General features: G+C 40.3%; 2 protein-coding genes across 2 annotated transcripts in view; one reads left to right on the top strand and one right to left on the bottom strand.

The window, feature by feature from the left end:
• nbeab (neurobeachin b) overlaps positions 1 to 20167 on the bottom strand; it is a 268935-nt gene that overhangs the window by 69001 nt on the left and 179767 nt on the right. Inside the window, exons 39-40 of the mRNA XM_079513569.1 lie at positions 17328 to 17477; positions 9600 to 9736 (exon numbers count right to left, since the gene is read on the bottom strand). Coding sequence (XP_079369695.1) covers positions 9600 to 9736; positions 17328 to 17477 — 287 coding nt within the window. The remainder of the gene's footprint in view (positions 1 to 9599; positions 9737 to 17327; positions 17478 to 20167) is intronic.
• On the top strand, positions 6591 to 8939 carry mab21l1 (mab-21-like 1). The gene has a single exon (XM_079513568.1). The coding sequence runs from the start codon at positions 6980 to 6982 to the stop codon at positions 8057 to 8059; it is 1080 nt and encodes a 359-aa protein (XP_079369694.1). The 5' UTR covers positions 6591 to 6979; the 3' UTR covers positions 8060 to 8939.

The following is a 20167-nucleotide window of genomic DNA, read 5'->3' as shown; positions in this document are numbered from 1 at the left end:
AGCTGGGCTCAGCACACAATGGGCCGGCCAACTTATGAACTCCCAGCACCACTCCGTTGAGTCCATAAAACAACTGGCAACGCCGCTGGGGAGCACCCCAAGACACCACCCTCTTGCACAGGCCACCAGATGACACAGATGGGGCGAAACCAAACAAAGAGGAGGCTCCCTTTGTACAAAGTGGGACCCCTTTCAAAAGCCATTCATGCAACAAATTGGGGAAATCTGGCCATGCAACACTCTAGGTTTGCTCTTTTATTAGCGTGAGCCTTACGTCACAGTAAGTGAAATCAGATTTATGGCTTTCTGCTACAAAGGTGGTTAATATAAAACACACTTTTTGAACAAAACTAAATAAAATAATCATTAGTTTGGTCATGTTATAACCAAGAACCGTTTTTGAGCTATATTATATGGATGAGCTCAGAAAACAGGCCACTGTCCTACTTATCAGGTTATACATCACAATCTTACATAATAATACCCAGCTCCGCTAACGGAAAGCTATAGAGGAAAAGTATACACAGAAACAAGTGCATATGAAATTTCCCTTTTCGATGGATTGTTTGTGTAAATATTGCTCTATTGCACCAACCAGAGCAATATGTATACAAACAATATTTACACAAACGATCCAACATGATATATGGATGTCCTTATCCTGAAATCATCTTCAAAGTCCAATTGACATGGATCTTTACTTGCCAGGGAGAAAAAGTTGGAACTATACTTCCTTCCACTGAATCGGAATAACAAGTTGTATCACTTGTCATAGGATAAAACAGTAGTGTCACACATAGGGTACTCAACCATATTATGGAACATTGTTGGGGGGGGGGGGGGGGGGGGGGGGGGGTATTTTCAAGTTAGACATTGATAATATGCACACAAGCCCTCACATACGTATGTGGCCCTCTCATTCTTTCTTGCACGCCTGTGTCGCTGCTGCTGCTGCTGGTGCAATCTGCATACAGAGACATTTGTCATCATTAGCCCTGCTCTGACAGTTGGCACCCGGCACCTCAGATCTCAAGGAGTGGCAATTATGAACCCTTCATCCTTTATTTGGGTAACATTGCCTAATTGTATCATGGGCATTAACACCAGACTTTGCTTACTGAAAACCTAGCAATTTCACCATTTAATTTCATTCCCTTTGTTTTGTATTTCTATGTACGTGTCTTAGATCACATGACGTTGCGTGTTCAATTAATCTAAGGTTTAAAAATTACTTATTGGACGCCAGGACTGAGGTGGTGATTGTGTGGATGAGTATCATGGGGTCAGCGGGCAGATGATTATAGCGCCCACCTTTAGATACTAGACGTCTCCCAGACATTAAGATTAATCACACTGCCGCTGGTGCATTGTTGCCTTTCACATCAGACGAGATGGAAAAACCAAGCATATAGCTTTTCCCCAGACAGACAATAACAACCCACTGCACATGCTTAAATAAACCAGTCAATTTCCAGAGATAAATGTAAGCCCTACCAGGAAACAATAGGAATAAACAAACAAATAAAGAAATAATAAGCCCGCCCCACTCCTGCTCCACTCTCTGACATATACAATGTTTAGCACTGTCATGTAAAGCAAAATACAGCGCTGATAAAAAGAGAGGAAAACACTGCGGCAGCACTTTCACTGCACCCTGCCAAGTGGATAACCTACCTACAGTATGGACGGGAACACAGTGTCATTCCATACAGTAGATTCTCCTCCAAGAGACATACCACACCTTCTCTCAAATAAAACTAAATTGTATTATTAATGCTAAATTGATGCAAATACATGCATGTAATTTATCAGGGAGGCTGACAAGCATACCATATTGAAGAGGGATGGGGGGTGGTGGGGTTGAAGGGCCAAATGAAGCCGAGACAATCAATTAATTTTCATAATTTACACTTCTCTCCTTCCAGGAAATGTTCTTGGAGGGACAAGTTTCCTACAGTGTGTGTGTGTGTGTGTGTGTGTGTGTGTGTGTGTGTGTGTGTGTGTGTGTGTGTGTGTGTGTGTGTGTGTGTTTTCTTTGTATATATCGTTCAAAGCACACAGGGCCTGTCTGGCTGATCACTAGAGGGTCTCCTAGAGCCTCTGGCTATATTGTTCTGCTTCCTGACTGCTCACGGAAGGAGGCTGCTGATACACAGTGGAGAATAAAACAAATGAATGGACACAATTCAAAGGGGGGTCGCAGTGTGAGGTGGAGAGCCAAAAACATTAACTGGCTTCCCTACGGAGACACCATATTGCTTAGAATAATGATGTTCTGGTTATTAAAAATCCCAATGATAATTCTATTTTAGGACAAATTAAAATGTAAAAAAAAGAAAGCATATGTCAAAATGAGTCGCTATCCCAAGAGATTATACCATATTATTTTTCACAGACTGAGAGCCAGTGCTGATCTCATGTCTAAAGTGACATTCCTCCTAATCTGATTTATATAGAAATGTGCCACTCCGTTAACTCTAGCTACTAGCTACAGTTCCTTTTGAATGGGACCCCAATCCCACCCAACCCCAATATGTCGCCAAAATGTGATAGAATAAGATAGGGAAGACTGTATTTATTGTTGTTAATAGGATTATTAATAGAGATAAATACTTGATCCGTTTAAAAATTAGCTACTTGTATAAAAAGCCCATTACACACACACACACACACACACACACACACACACACACACACACACACACACACACACACACACACACACACACACACACACACACACACACACACACACACACACACACACACACACACACACACACACACACACACACAATGCTAGATGCTTCACTTTATCAAATAGTATAAATAATTAAACATTTGGTTAAAAAATATATGCATTTTAGAATAAAGATGATCTTTTCTCTTTCTCTATAGAGTTTAGGGGGGAGGGGGGTCAACATTTAAAAAATAGATTTATCCTTCGAGCTAATAGCTTCCAGTAGCCTACAGTATGGTGTGTCCTGACCCTGTAATTGTGGCGCACTTCTTGCAGAGATGATTGCATTAAGTACCAGGCTGAGTTTTCTGGAACACCCAGAGTTCAAGCTGGTATGTTAAACCACCACAGTGATACAGTATAGGATTCTAAACACGAGAGTCCAACATTCATTGTTCTATCATTAGGAATGTGTCAACGATTATTCTAGGCCAAACATTTTATTAGATTTCATAACATCATAACTGTATTCCACTTAATAGTGTTAATCAGACTATTTACAATAAATAATATCTTTGAGTCTTTTGAATGAGTCTTTTAAATAATTCTTCCACATCTATTCGATGAATGGAATACCATTTCAAGTCACTCATAGCATGAGTGGTGTCATTACGGAGCTATTTCAGCTATCAGACAAGAACTACTGACCTCATGTCAGACCATGCTGACAGGAGGATCAGTCTTGCTAGAAGAAACGAAAGAGAAAAATGGAGAAGAGAGAGAAAAAAAAGATGAACATGGAGTCAAGCTCTGGAAACAAAGAGGCCTTCAAAAGAGGGTCACATGCTTGTACAAAATTGGGGGAAGTAGAAGTCATTGTATTGATTTATTTTACACGATCATGCATGCATTTCTCTAGGTCAGAAATAGTGCTAGACTGGAATCATTGCCTCATATATCACACTACAGGGCATCCAATAGTGGGGTGACAACCCAAGTAGAATCAGAATCAACTTTAGTCATATCACAGTGTTACGTAGAAAAGTGCGTTGCATCAATGATTGCAATGTCACAATGGCAAAGATACGGTTATAAGACGATTTGGTGGTCTTGGGCTTGACCTGAGAAACTGTTGGAGCGTTAGGACTGAGGAACAGGTTGAGTTACGGTAAGATCTGTGGCACCACATGCTTCAGATTAAGAGGTGATAATCCCAATGAAAATCCTCCCCTTCTATCATGCATAGGGATGGCCAGGGCCCGGAGGACAAACTCAAGAAGTGCAAATGGATTTTGAGTATCAGACGTGGAGCGAGATGGTCTGCAGTGAGGGTAGTCTGGTTCCAATAAAAGGCAAGTACCTGCTGAGCCACAGACACTGGGAGAAATTTAGGGGGGAGTACAGAGCCTGAAAGGGAAAATCGCTCTTGGCTACCTCTGACCACATGAAACCATTCAAGAGTATCCATTTTTATTCCCCCAATACGTGTCTGTATAACAGGCATATAATCCCTGGTAGCATATAGTTAAATGAAATTCAGCCGGTAAAATCCTCAGTGTTAATTTGACTCTGAGTGTAAAAATTGACCCAAATGGAACCGTAAGAGTTGACAATGTCAACTAACTTCCAGTAAATTCTACAGTGTGATAGCTTGAAGCTACAGCATTACCTTCCTCATGTGATTCCTGAAAATTAGTGATGTATTATAGGCCTACAAAAAGGGGGTTCCATATCTGTGATCTCTGTCTGGTAGTATTAGCAAAATAGTATTCATTTATCCATTTTGTAACACTGAGTGTACAAAATGTAACCAAACTGTACACATAAGGGACTATTTTGTTTACTCCGTCAGAGTTAAATGAACACTGAGGGTTTTATCGTGTAACAGTGGGAAGGTATCACTTGTGTTTTCCAGGCTGCTATATGTTGGCAATGTGTCCCAGACAGTCAGTGATGATAATGGGAGTCACCTATCCATCAGGGTCCTACCCCCGCACGCCACCACCTCTCGCTCAGTCTCTCATCCACGTATGCTGAACGGAGCCGGGAGTGAGAAGCTGCAAATATAGCTGCCCCCATAATGTCTGTTTTTATGCAATTCAGACTACAGCGGGGTTGAGTGTAAATGCCTTTGTGTTCCTTATCTGATCCATGCAATGTTATCTTTTTGAAGTCATCTTCAAAGCATGTAGCCTACTGTATACCTTCTGAGATCCAATGCCAATGCAATAATGAGAGCCAGGGAGGGTTTTGGTACAGGAGAGATCTCTTTATTGTGAATGAGCATCAGACCAACAGTAGTAGGTTAGTAAAGGAGCCCACTAATGTTTACTGTAGGCCTAGCATTGTATATGATTTTTATAATTCATCTTATAACATATTCATTTTTGTATTATTAAAACTGAATATTGCAAAAAATTGCTAGAAAAATATATATATGCTATTATTAGCATTTGGTTCATCATCCTAAACAGGAATTAGCTACTTAAAAGATCATGGTAAATCATACAGTCTAATATTTATATGAATTAGTGAATTAGTGATTAAATAATATAATTATGCTGCATAATTGTTGCTTTTCATTATTGTCAGGATTTGTAAGATAACGTTTTGATTATAACTACATAATCATTAAGTTATATACATAATAAATTAGGTCTGCCCTGATTGAGAAGTAAAGCATCAAAATAGGTCTACGTTGAAGTGTAAAGAGTATAGGGTAAAGTAAAGGCCTAGTTGTCATGTGGACATTTTTTTTATATATTATTTTATTTTTCCTTTTTTCAAAAAACAAATGTAGGTGATTTTTTTGTAATCTCACAAATTAGATGAATTGTGTTTAGGGAGGCAACATTTAAAAGAGCATTTAAATAGAATAAGAAAAGGTCTTGCCTTATGCCAGCATCCAGAAATTTACCCATTTGTTAAGACCATTCGGTAGGCTATAGCCTACTTTATAGTCAAGCCTATAGCCTATTATTGATATTGTCATTAAGTTGATATAGAAATAACTCATAATCTCGTCTTCTTAACGTCTTGCCTTATGCCAGCATCCAGAAATGTACCCATTTGTTAAGACCATTCTGTAGGCTATAGCCTACTTTATAGTCAAGCCTATAGCCCATTATTGATATTGTCATTAAGTTGATATAGAAATAACTCATAACCTCGTCTTCTTAACGTCTGATAATAATTATGCATTCAATTAGTCTATAGCCTATTGACCCATACTGTAGCCTTAGCCTATAGGCCAGATCAAGATGATTCACATATAGCCTACAGTATAATTTACATAATTGAAAAAACGTATAGCCGAACAAATAAGACGACATCTCGTTCAATATATGCCCAATAAAGGGCATGCATTTTAAGCACATATATATAAAACATAATAATAATAATAATAATAATAACTACTAGCGTAGCTAATTTTTCAGTTTTGTATAATTCTAGGATTCGGAATGATTCGGAATTAAACTCACATCATTCCATCCTTGATTGGAGCTAGCGCTCCAGTCAATGATTGAATAAAACGTGAATAAAGGCGATGCATTATCATTAAGCTATGTTTTTATTCTCCAAAGGAAAAAGTAGGCTGCATTAGCCATTCTAAATCCACCTACTGTATTCTACAATTATTCAATAGCAGACTAAAAGGCAATACATGCATAGAAAAGCTATATCTGTATAGGGAAAAGGATATTTTTCTCTCTCCAAATGCGTAGGTAGGCTATAGGCTACTTCCACTCCTCGATTACTACCACCTTTACTTTTACTTGTATATAATACCCCGGGATTAATTTGTTTTCCATAAACTGGAGGCAGTGACGAATCGGATAGCGATTGGACATCTTCGTTTCAACCCCTCCCTTATAATTCCATGGGAGTGTGTCCCTGTTCTAAAACACAGAAACACCGGCAGCCTGCTTTACGAGCGCACTCTACACTGTATGCTTTAAATGCTTATATGCGGAAACCGAACTGCACGCAAACATTAGAGAAAACAAAATCATTTTTTTACTACTGAACCTAACGCGCGAAATGGACTTCTGATTACCAGCAATTTCAAGGACTTGCTTTGAAGCAGTTCGATGCTCAGGTTCATGGTTTAACCGCGGTGATATTAATACGCATGTGCCGTGAGCACAAATAAAGGCAATTGTGTCTATTGAATAGACATTTTTTTTCTTTTTAAATAGATTTCCTTCTTCTCTTAAATTGGCTCCCGTACAAACAGCCGCGTTGGATCCCTCGGCGTATTGCGAGACTCCGGTGTACAACCCGGATCTCTGCCCGAATATGATAGCCGCCCAGGCAAAGTTGGTATACCACCTCAACAAATACTACCAGGAGAAATGTCAGTCTCGAAAGGCTGCGATCTCCAAGACCATCCGAGAGGTGTGCAAGGTGGTCTCGGATGTCCTGAAGGAGGTGGAGGTGCAGGAGCCCCGCTTCATAAGCTCACTGAGCGAAATGGACGGCCGCTTCGAGGGACTGGAGGTCATATCGCCGAACGAGTTCGAGGTGGTGCTCTATCTAAATCAGATGGGAGTATTCAACTTTGTGGATGACGGATCTCTTCCCGGCTGCGCGGTGCTCAAGCTCAGCGACGGCCGAAAGAGAAGCATGTCTCTCTGGGTCGAATTCATAACAGCCTCCGGTTACCTCTCGGCGCGCAAGATCCGCTCGAGATTTCAGACATTGGTGGCACAGGCGGTGGATAAGTGCAGCTATAGAGATGTTGTCAAGATGGTCGCTGACACGAGCGAGGTGAAATTACGCATACGAGACCGATATATTGTGCAAATCACGCCGGCGTTCAAATGCACTGGGATCTGGCCACGGAGCGCCGCGCACTGGCCTCTGCCCCACGTCCCCTGGCCGGGACCTAACCGGGTGGCAGAAGTCAAGTCGGAGGGCTTCAACCTCCTCTCCAAAGAGTGCTACTCGCTCAACGGCAAGCAGAGCTCGGCGGAGAGCGACGCCTGGGTCTTGCAGTTCGGGGAGGCCGAGAATCGACTCCTCATGGGAGGATGCAGGAAAAAATGTCTGTCGGTCCTCAAAACGCTACGTGACCGTCACCTTGAACTGCCCGGGCAGCCCCTCAACAGCTATCATTTGAAAAGTTTGGTTTCATACGAGTGTGAAAAGCATCCCAGGGAGTCCGACTGGGACGAGAACTGCCTCGGCGATCGGCTAAACGGGATTTTATTGCAGCTTATTTCGTGTTTGCAGTGCAGAAGGTGCCCTCATTATTTCCTGCCCAGTTTAGACCTATTTCAAGGAAAACCTCATTCGGGTCTTGAGAATTGTGCCAAACAGACTTGGCGCCTGGCAAGAGAAATACTGACCAACCCCAAAAGCTTGGAGAAACTCTGAGGTAAAAATGTATTAGTTCACCTCGTCTTAAAAGTGGTGGTAAAGAGGCCTATGATGTTAATTAGGACACGGTTACACGAACAGAAATATCACAGTTTTATTTTCACAGTCTTGTGAAAAGTGACTTTCCTCTGTTTCCTCTGACTATTCCAATAACGTTTTTTTAATGACAGTCAATTAGTCAAATGTACTATACAATATTATCCCATTTTCCGTGTCATTAGGAACACATTTAAGGGCCACCTACCTGGTTTATTTTTATTTGCGTGCCACACATTTGTCTAAAATCTTTAATTTCTTTAAATGCTTTAAAATAAAGCCCCGTGACAAGCCTTGGAAGGAAAAAAAAGAAAGAAAAACACATGTACATTTTATACTGTAAATACATTCATTGATTGTGGTTCAGTGGTCTGAAATTGTGAATGTTGTTCTGTGACACGTAAATAGGTTCCCACATGTTTTAAATCTGCTCATGAACTTTTTTTTATCTGGTAGAAAAGTTATTAATTTATACTTGCATCAGTGGTAGTCTGATTCATCTGTTTCAATGGACATTTTCTAATTTTTTTAAGTTTACATATTTGATGGTAGGCCTAAAACATTGGTTACATTTAAAACATTCCATAAATTTACTTGAATTCTTATTTAAAGTTCTCGGTCATTTCTGTTGTTTTTACAACCTTGGTTATAGGCCTACATGATAAAAAAGCTGAAAATAAGAAAAAATATATATAGTATATATATATACAGAGTATATATATACAGTCTAAATGAGAAAAAATGCACTTGAAATACACTGGATTATAACATCTGTGATCTGATTCTTTTTTTTTCTGTCTTTGATTTAATTTAAAGAGTTAATAAAACAATCTGTTATATATATTTGTGTCCCATTATGGTTTATTAAATGGGGTTTGGGGCAATATAGTGGAAGGCCTCTTAAGACATGCACTATAGCCTATAATAATAATAATATAAAGACGTGAATTATGGTAAATTAGCTTTTCAGGCGTGAAGTAGACTATAGCATATTAGTTAATCTTCAAGTTTAAAGCAGCCTAAACAGGCAGCAAGACACATTTGTGAAATAAAACAAAACTGCCCCATCACGGCCACTGGCTTGTTATTAGTCTACAATATTACCCAATAATAAATAATGGCAAATATCACAGTAGGCTACGTGCCGGCCAAACGAGACTACTGATTCAATGCAGCGCAACTGACTGATATTGTGTAAAAAGTATGGGACGCCGGCCAAACATATAAATGCGTCATCTTTATTTAACCTATATAGCAACAGAAAATAATATTTAAACAACAACCTGACAAAAACAAACAAAATGTATTTCCAGAACAAAATGTCGCCTTATACAAAGCCTATAACCTGCGGACCACATCTCGTGCATGGCTTTTGACAGATTAGGCTATCACATAGTCTTCTAGGGCCTACAACAACATTAACAAACACGGAAGATCATCTGTCCATCTCTATCCATCTTAAAGCTTTGAATCCAAACCGTTTTCAGGTCAGGTCACTAACCTTTGAGTCGAGCCGCTTGTAGGCAGGGTCATCCTCATCCACCTCAAAGTAGATCTCAGTGGTGGTGATGGAGAGTGTCCCCCGCGCCGCTACCACAGGCGCAACGAGCTGGGCCTCGGTGCTGAGGACAACCGGGCCTGCGGACACGATGCACACAATCACATACAGACTCAGAGCTCCAACTCTGATTAACAAACAGTTTACACACAACACAGCTGAATATAAAAGTACACTTTCGTCTCGTTTTCGGGGAGGCATAGGCCTGCGCAAAACAGGCCTTGTCTAGGCGCGTTAGAGCTTTCCACGAGCTTTCCACGTTTTCGCTAAAATATGACTTTGTAAATAATATTCAAGCCGAAGTCTTAATATTTAACACGCAGTCATGAGTGAACCAGATATATTTTCCTATTCTGTTGCGGGCCTAAGCCCCATGCACGGTGCACCCTTAGAGTATGGGTGCACCCCAGTACTATTGGTCTAATTAGCCAATTAGCCTATATATCCTCAATAGACGATTGGAATTGGATATGCCTACATTTATGAGACATACAGGGGAATAATAGAATCCTAAATTCGCTTTGAACTAAAAATAATCATAAATTGACGTTGACATTCTGACCCTAGTCAGCTGATAGTGATCACATCACATCATCTCCACCTCCCCGTTCCACCCACAATGTTCGAGGATCAGTGTCGCTGCGGAGCAGCACCGTTATAGTGATGTGTGTCTCCCAAATGAAAGCTCCTCCTGGAATCGGGATATTTATCGATCCTCTGAACTCCAAAGATACACCTTAATGTTTCATCAATCTTAATCTGTGTGTTCCTTGGCCAATTATGCTCGACAGTGTTGCAAGAACACAAGTAGATTTTGGTCTCAATTCCCAGAGCGCCTCTTCAATTCGCGCTTGCAGTCTGCACTGGTCTGGTGAGCAGTCAAATCTCCTTACGATTTTTCTTTATCAATGCATGCCTAATTGTGATCCTGCTGACACATGCATGCTTTCTACTATAATGCTTAGCAGTTTTATATGGAAGAGTAAATAAACCTAATAACACACTCTGCTGAATTTCAGTTGTTAGCTAGAGGCCATATAGGCCCGCCTGCTTATACAAAAAACAAAAACAAAAAAACAGGACTTGAGTTGTAAGACGTGATGTATAGCATGGATATTGTAAGCATATAGGCCTATGCCATTCAAATACAGTAGTATAAGGATATTTAAGTTAAGATATGCCATTACAAATCTGGTCCACATTATCACACAAATTATTTGACCTACAACAAAGGTTTGGCTTTGCGTCCATTATTGGAACTGCTAAATTACAAGCTTGCACCTTCTGGAATAAGACTTTCAGAACCAATTGTGCTTTGGCCTCTAGGGCCAAGCACAGAAAGACACTAGCCCCAAAGCACTGAGCCATTGCAGCCATCACACATGGGGAGGAAGAGGATTAGGCGCTAATCCCCCCAGGGATCCTTTCATAATTAGGCTATAGCATTAAAATGTTTACATGAGAATAATGAAATTATGGGCAAGTTGTACAAAGGGATTGGTATACTATCTAAGCCTATATGAAATTCAACCGTTATATTTTAATAAAATGCGAAACGAGAGGGCATCTTCAATGGATTATCATTTGATTGGTATGCATAATATTTCTAAAGTATAGGCATACAGCAACTTTACTCTTATACTCTTTATGCACTGCAGTAAAATCCTCAATGTTAATTTAACTTTTAGAGTGTAAAATGGATCCTAACAGGACCCAAACAGACAAAGTAGGCATATCCCTTTTAACTGAGTGTGTGTGTGCATGTGCGTGCGTGTGAATGCATGCAAGTGAGAGTGTGCAGAGGGGGGGTTAGCAATTATTGTCATGTATACAGGGTATCTACTGGTAAGGTTTAGTTGAGTCAGTGCAGCACTGTTTCATAAAAGTAATAAAAATCACACTCATGTGAAGGTGAAGGTGGCTGCCACATGATTCAAATTCACTGCCACTATATTCGTTTCGAGACATGAATGCAGTGTGTTATTGTATAAAACAAAACCAGTCACAAGATGTATTTATATTCACCACATGACGTCTCACGTTGTCATTTAGTGCCCTAAACAAACATTACAATTCGGCTGGCAAACAATCTTTGTCAAAAGTGCTCTAAATAAACATTAACAGTCCATAGACTTGGCTTCCATATGACATAATTGAAAAAGCCATGCATTGGAGGGGCGCCCCTCAAAAATAAATGTGAGAAATCGGGATGATACCGTTCTGTTACTGAAATATGATCATTCATTGCATGTAAATGAATGTGTCAAAAGCACAACAATTTCTATTTATTTTTTATATTTTTGAGGGGCCTCCTATACACAGGTTTAATGTTTGTTTTGTAAACGCATGGAGGGACAATGGAGGGAAAATGTACGTCATAATGTGTCATTTACGTCATATTTATTGTTAATGGCGTTTAATGTTTGTGTTTGCACCGTTTGTTTTACATCACCATTACATCACCTAATCAACATGAGTTAGACTTTAATATATTAGAGCCCCTCACTTCACACGGGTGTGATTTTGATGTAGAATGTATAGGCAATACTGAATTGGATTAGTTCTAGTATAATAAGTACAAAAAAACTTGTGAGGACAGTATTTACAGTATATTGGCTACAGTAGATGACGTCTTATACGCTGTCATTTGCAACCCTAAACAAACATTAAAGTCCATAGACTTGGCTGCCACATGACATAATTTCGGAAAGCCATGCATTGTAGGGGCTAGTGCCGCTCAAAAACAAAGCCAAAGTAAAGTTTCTCCCTCCCCTAAACACATTTCACAGTATTGTTTACGTTTTCATCCCACATGTTTTACACTATACTCAAGCTTCGCAAATTTGGTTCAGTTTATTTATTTTACTCTAAACTTTAGACTAGAGTCTAGTATTTTTAAAATAACCAACCATTAAGATGAATCTTTTGAAAAATATAATTAAGTTAATTAAATCTGTCTCTCCCTCTCTCTGTCTCTCTCCTCACCATGTTCTCCCTTTTACTGCATGAGATAATCATAATTAAATGTATTTCAGATCTTTACTGAATACAAAATGCGCTGCTGCTGTATTGGCCATGCACTCCCATGGACAAGAGAACCCCTGCACACAAATTCAATGTTAAATTTACTTACACTATATACAAATTGACCTATTTGAGTCTACTTGTACACAGAGCACCACATCCGGCGTGTTCTCTGAAACTTACTGTGCACTTGCAGTGCACAGATCTTTAGTTCCCATGTCACCAGATTTGGGATACACTGTTTGCGAGTGAGCTGACAAAAGAGCTTACAGAATTTGATGCCAATGTGAGCACAGACGGCATTCCCGATGTTTGCGGGGAAGCAAAGCTAATCATGGGTTCCATAAACCACAACTCTCTCCTGGGCCCCGAGTGCAAGCCCCACCCCTTTGGCAGCAGCAGCAGCAGCAGCAGGCATTGACCCAAAGGCTGGCAGGAGGAGCTCTGTTGTTGACAGGGATCTACTCCCAGATCTCTCATTAGGGCTGGTCATGCCTGAGATTAGATACAGAGCGAGCACAAGCAGACAGTACATCCTGGTAACAGCAATATCCTGACACAGACTCCTTCGCAATGAAGGAGCTCCCCTACTGGTAAAAAACATGAACACCACAATATAGTCGTCTTTGTCATGATGCAAACTAGAAATGTGCGCGCCGTGGAGCGCAAATCTCTGCCAGGAAGTACGCTCCAATAGTGATACTTAAGCCCGATTTATTGTACAGAATATAACACACATTGCATTCGTGACGCGTTGTTCGCTTGTATCCATCATCTATTTTCGGCTCCCGACACTGTCGTAGGACGTATCATAATTTAAGCATTACTGTCAACCTGCATTTTTTCCCTCTCTCTGTCGCCCTGTGTCCAGTACACATCATAGGTGTGAGGGCTTTGTTGTCACATTAGTATGTTGGCGTTAAGCAGACATAGGTCACTCACTCTCCAGTGCGTGTGCGCGTGCATCTGTGTATGTAGGTGTGCAGGTATCATATCGCGTTTAGTATGTTGTTGATAATCAGACATGGTCTTTAACTGAACTGTGTCACTCTCCCGTACATGCATGCGTGTCATGAAGTTTCTCTCTCCCTCTTGTGATGTCGGATTATGCACTCTCTCGCACTAGTAGTAGATCCCATACATTCGATGGACAGGTTGAGTCAAATTTGAGTCAGATTATGAATTTGAGTCATAGATTATGAATTCACAATAACACACTATTAATAATCACACACACACACACACACACACACACACACACACACACACACACACACACACACACACACACACACACACACACACACACACACACACACACACACACACACACACACACACACACACACACACACACACACACACACACACACACACACACACACACACACACAAGCTCTGCCCACAGCCTTTGGTCTGGTGGAGATGATTCACTTATTCTTGTTGTTGCTGCCATTTGCAGGGTGCACACAGTTGATGGCCGATGAATTCCGGTACTATTGCCATCAGTTCTTTATTGGTAATTTGAAAAAGACACGTGTTGTTTGACCCTGTTTACTCGTACCTTGCTCTTTTGATATGGCCGGTGCACAACTCATCTAAATGATAAAGAGACTGGGTGACACAGAGTACTTGGCAGCTTTCTAGCGCAGGGAGAAGATGAGATGTCGGTCCCCTCCCTTTGGATTTAACTCACCTCCCTGCTGCCCCTGCTTCATTCACTCGTTGTGAACTTGCATCTACTATTTTCAGGGCACAACATGGCATGCAATCAAGAATAAATCAGGCATAACCGACATGTGTGTTTCATCAGACTTGAGCAGTCTGATTGGTTCATCTGTTGAAAACTCAGGTCCTTTGTTTATGACTGGAGACAACGAGATGTTCATTCACAACAATAGAACTAAACATGCAGAAATAAAAAACATGCAGATATAAAGGGTGTGAAATTCAATCACAATTCCTTTTAACACAACATAAAAAAAATCTTCTCAAACCACTTCACTGTGAAATTGTTTCACCGAGTACTTCTTTGGTGAGTTTAACAGTATTATCTTGTCATAACATTTTTCACTCCTCATATTTTGTTAACTCTGTAATATGTAACTCTCGATATCATACTGCAAATGGGTGGAACCTCAATCATTTTGAGTCTTAAAGTTTGAATGACTGAATAAAATACATTCTCGTTAAACAAATAGTAAGGCCATAGGAGGTTATATGTACGTGTGTGTGTGTGTGTATGTGTGTGTGTGTGTGTGTGTGTGTGTGTGTGTGTGTGTGTGTGTGTGTGTGTGTGTGTGTGTGTGTGTGCGCGCATGTGGATTTATATTTATTTATTTACCTGTCTATCTCACGTGGACAGAGACTCTGACAGCTGAACAGATGAATTCATGAACAAACTAAATTAATGTGGGTGTAAATGGCATACATGACGAAAAAAGAAAAAAACGTTTTCTTATAAGCAGATGTTCGTCTCACCATGACAGAGGAGAACTGCATCACTCCATTTGCTGCTTCATAATCCTTGTGATTGGAACTTCGGAAATGTTTCTGAAATGTATGACGGCTGCCAAGGCTGACTGTTATATTCCAGTAAAAAAGACTACATCATTGAGGCATATAACACCAATAACGGGCCCTGCTTATTTCAGGCACCAGTTGTTTGCATGACTCACACGTGTTGGGCAGGTTTTTTTTTTTACCAGTAAGTAGTTCAGAATTCTTGGTCTATACTCAATACCCACGTAAACTCTGGATAAACTTCACAGACTAGATATAATAAAGACTAGTTTTTAGGTACTTCAATTCTGATAATAGTTTGCCTCTCATGTAACAGCTAATGCATGGCAATGGAAAACTACCAGGGCTGCTTGGACAAACGTCTCCCTTTCAAGAAGCTAAACTCAAAATCCTGGATCAATAGAAATGTGTACAATCTCAAGAGTTATGGGCGTCCGTGGCCTGATGCATATCATATCAGTCTTGGGGTCCCTGAAATGAAAAAGGTTGAGGACTACAAAATGTGTGAGTTTAATTGCCACATAATTGTATCTGTTGGACCATAAAATCTGTCACCAAAGGCCTCTTTGCCAGGTTGAGTTAAACTTAGATTCAGACATCACGTCATGTCTACTTGCAATGAGATAAATATTCCTCCAGGTGTGTATATACTGTATTTGTGTGTGTGTGTGTGTGTGTGTGTGTGTGTGTGTGTGTGTGTGTGTGTGTGTGTGTGTGTGTGTGTGTGTGTGTGTGTGTGTGTGTGTGTGTGTGTGTGTGTGTGTGTGTTCTTGACATAGACCACAGGACAAATGTTGGACATAGTTGATTGGGGTCCACATGTCAAGTTGGGGACAAATTTGGTGTCCTCGATTAGATTTTTTCTGAAGGAGCTGGGGGTGGGTAAGGGAAGGGGATATAATAAGGAATGTCAATTTCCCAGAAAGATTCATGCATTTCATTCACTGGTTTTAGCGATCGTTTTCCCCATCACTACAAATCAGCTCTATCAAGGCAGTGTGTTAATGGTTCTCTTTTTTAGGTTTTATCTCAATTACAGTACAATCACTGATTTCTTTGACAAATTTTAAATGCAAATTGTGACATGAAGCATTTGGATTGATGATCTTTCCTGTGTTAGTTTAACTCAAGAAGACTTGCCTCTCCGAATAAACAGTCGAGGAAGGAAGTGTGCTTAGAAGATGCAAAACAAAACAGAAAAGGACACTTATCAAGCAACTGGCAAACTTAAACAAAACGGTCCAGATGAAAGCCAAAAAAACATTCATTATAATCATATCCTCTGAACATGGTATAAAACATTTGCTATTGTTATGGAATCATAGTTTTTTGTTTGAAACTAAATGGTAACAACAGGCAGAACACTGTCAAAGTTTTAATTAAAATAAACACAAAAAACAGACCAGTTTTCTGCCTGATCCCGAGTCATTTCGTTTTTTAGGTTTTATATCTTTGTGTATAGCTGCAGCATACGGACAATTTCAGGCAAGGAACTCTGCATATATAAATACAGCAAACTTATAAGTTTGCTGTATTTAAGTTCCTTTTAAAATATGTTCCTTTTAAAATATGTCTATAGTCATTACTAGTTAGTATGACAACAAACACTTAATGTAATGTGTTTCTTGTTAAACGATTATATTTACATTTTAAAGTTTCCCCGATCAGAATGCATACCAACATTCCCAGGAGTCCACGATTTTTTCCCTTGATGTGCTCCCGATTGGTAGTGTCTCTCGTTAATCTCATAGTGTTACAAATAAAAGGTTTTTACATAAGATTTTTACATTTTGCATGTTTTTTACTTGTATTTATTGTGGAATAATGGCATGCTAGGGATCGGGGGCATTTGTCAATAACCCATAAAACCTCTCTCTTTTTCACATCCTAATTGGCATGTAGTTGACAGGTATGGCATTCAGTGCATCATCATCAAATACTTTGAGTTGGAAGATGTGCTGTTGATGAAGTGAAAGTGCCTTGGTGGAATAATTGTATTTGATGCACTGACAATAACCATACACCCACAAACTACACCAAAGAGCCGGTATGAGTGTTGAGACACTGAAATCATCAGGAGGATGCTGAGGGGAGCTTCACGGAGGCGTGAGAGGTCTGACTTACCGCCCACACTGTCCATCTCCTTCTCCTGCAGCAGGCTGATAGCATCGTCGTCGCCCTCCACTATCAGCTCTGTCTCCGGGTTCTGGCTGGCCACGGCCTGGCTGCGGAGGGCCTTTTTAGACCTGACAACATCATCCTCCTCCTCTGTCCCTGGGAAAATAAATATGGGCAAAAGGGTTGAGTCAGGCCTCCGAATACCTTACTCTGAACCATTAAAAAAGGCCAGATCCTTATCAGTATTGTACAATGAGGAGAGTAAAATCCTTTCAAGTGCACACAGAAGGGAATCTGGCTTTGATAGCTGCATAAAAAACGCATTCCATAACATCTGGCGCACTTTGAGAGGCCTAACTACAGTGTGGGGAAATGGCATGAGATGCCTTGTGATAAATGGGTTGATAAGAGGTGGACGATGATACTGCACACAGCAATGGTGTATTTCACAAGCGTCAATGTAAACACAATTTCTCATTGAGCAAATTTCTTGTAGATAAACATCAAGAGACATTTCAGCTTTTATTTTCAATCGTGTATTTTCAAGTTAAATAATAAAAAGTATTGTGTCTGGAAAGGCTTAGGCTAGCAGCAGCGATAGATGTCGATAGATCTACAGTAGCTCGTGCTTGAATGGAGATATCATTTGCCACATTCTGAGACTTGACAAGAGCTGGGATTGAACAGTGGTATCAATTAAAAGGAAGTGTGCATACATTCTGCAAACAAAAGGGGCTCATAAAAAATGAATCAGACCATCCAACACATGCGCGAGACACATGGCTGCTCTCGACAAGTGAACTGGTGTTTGAGGGTCATATCCAGGAGAAACGAGCATGAGATCCTGCATGTGTGGAAGGAAGAACACATATCAAGACATGGGTGGATGACTCTCATCTGACAAGTTTCCTTTCAGCGTGGCTCTTAATTCTCCTCTCCCTCCCCTAAGAAACGTGTAGCCTATTTCATAGAGGTCAGATTTGACTGTTGTCAACACTGCTACAGTGGGAAAAAAAGGCTGCTTCCTGCTCTGTCTCATATGGCATGCTTTCATCAGATGGGGGTGGAAGACGGAGCTTTTCGGAAATGAATTCTGCATATTGTTAAAAGGCAAAAGCCAGCCAGTGGTCACAGATCAAAGCACAATGAGTGAAACTTAAAACTGTAATTCTGTAAACCATCATTATGCCCCGAGTAAATGAGGGAAAGTTGAGCAGAAGAGATGAAATTCTGATTGGCAAGCCAGAGAAGGCAGACCACAGTGGGGAGCAGACTAAATAAACCATGCTGATTTCTACAGTCAGATGTCCAACATCTATGAGACACAGAGACACAGAGACACAGCAGTAAGGTTGGAAGATCAGCCAAGCAAACCACTTGCCCACAAGGCAATTTAGTTATCACAGAGAGAGAGAGAGAGAGAGAGAGAGAGAGAGAGAGAGAGAGAGAGAGAGAGAGAGAGAGAGAAACATAATATGGTTATAAATAATCAGAAATGAGGAGCAGTGACATGAAGGACAAAATGTGCTGACATGTGAAGCCATCTTCTCATGACTGATAGCTTGGTGACTGTGATGTTCCTGGATTAAAGTGTGGCCGTGAAATGGATTGCCATTTGTCAACATTAAAGATGAGCGGAGCAGAGGGCATCCAGGCAGACTCATTAGAAAAGCTTTCCAATTGTTCACCTTGTCCAGGGGAACATCAGAAAGAGAACAGCTGTTTTCATCTGCCACAATTCATGTGTGAATGGTCTAAAATAAAAACTTCCAGTGTCCCTGGGATAGATAAAAATGCGGACAATCTGGACATCTTAAGGGTTAAAGAACATTAGAATAGATCCCTCCATTTCTAGCACAATATCGTTTTTTGAGGTTTGCTCTGTTTAAATTATAGTATACTGTAGTATTACTCAATTTGGACAGTTTATAGTATTCTCTAGCCAAACATTATACCTACAGTATACTGCAAACAAAATCAGATCAACTGGCACTGCTCCAAAAAAGCCTCAAGTATTGATTTAATATACTAATGTTACAAATGACTGATACCAAGAAGAAGAAATAAAAATTGTATCATCCCAAAAGGGTTTTATAATGAGTGATGTGATGACATCATCTTAGACACAGAACCCTGACCTCTGATCCTGGCCTCTGACACTATATGAATTGGGTCCAGAGGGAAGCATGCACATCCCAACAAAAATGTTTCGGGTGCTGAACAACAATGTACATTTGGAGGAAAGGAAGGGAAGTTCACACACTGTAGCTCCCAGTACAACATTAATAATACATTTTGTAATGGGAGGTACGGTGTGTGAACCTCCCTTCCTTTCCTCCTCTGACATACAGTATATCCCATACCCACTACAACACTCACGTAAAAAACATAACCAGAGCTCGAATAACCCACAACATATACTGTACAATCCCTGGCCTAGAACAGCAATTGACAACCTGTGGGCCATGAGTGGGCGGCCCAATAAATTGGCAAAACACTAAGATTGTAATGCTAATATAATATTAATATAATACAAATTTATAACACTAGTCTTTACCCGTTCTAATATGAACACCAAATGATGTACAGTGTGGGTGATGTAATAGATCACATTATTGATTGGGAGGGAATTTAGATAGATAGATAGATAGATAGATAGATAGATAGATAGATAGATAGATAGATAGATAGATAGATAGATAGATAGCGGTGGTGGTAGAAAGAAGTGGTAGCCGGATGGGCATGTAGTGTATCTCAGATCTCACAGCGTAGTGATGAGGCTGGCCAATCACAGCTCTGTTTTGCCGTGGGGATCGGCATGTGATCAGGCTAGCCAGTCACAGCTC

Source organism: Electrona antarctica (genome assembly GCF_951216825.1).
Source record: "Electrona antarctica genome assembly, chromosome: 11".
Classification (NCBI taxonomy): Eukaryota; Metazoa; Chordata; class Actinopteri; order Myctophiformes; family Myctophidae; genus Electrona; species Electrona antarctica.
Note: the sequence above shows the minus strand (reverse complement) of the source record. Positions and strands in the feature narration are given on the sequence as shown.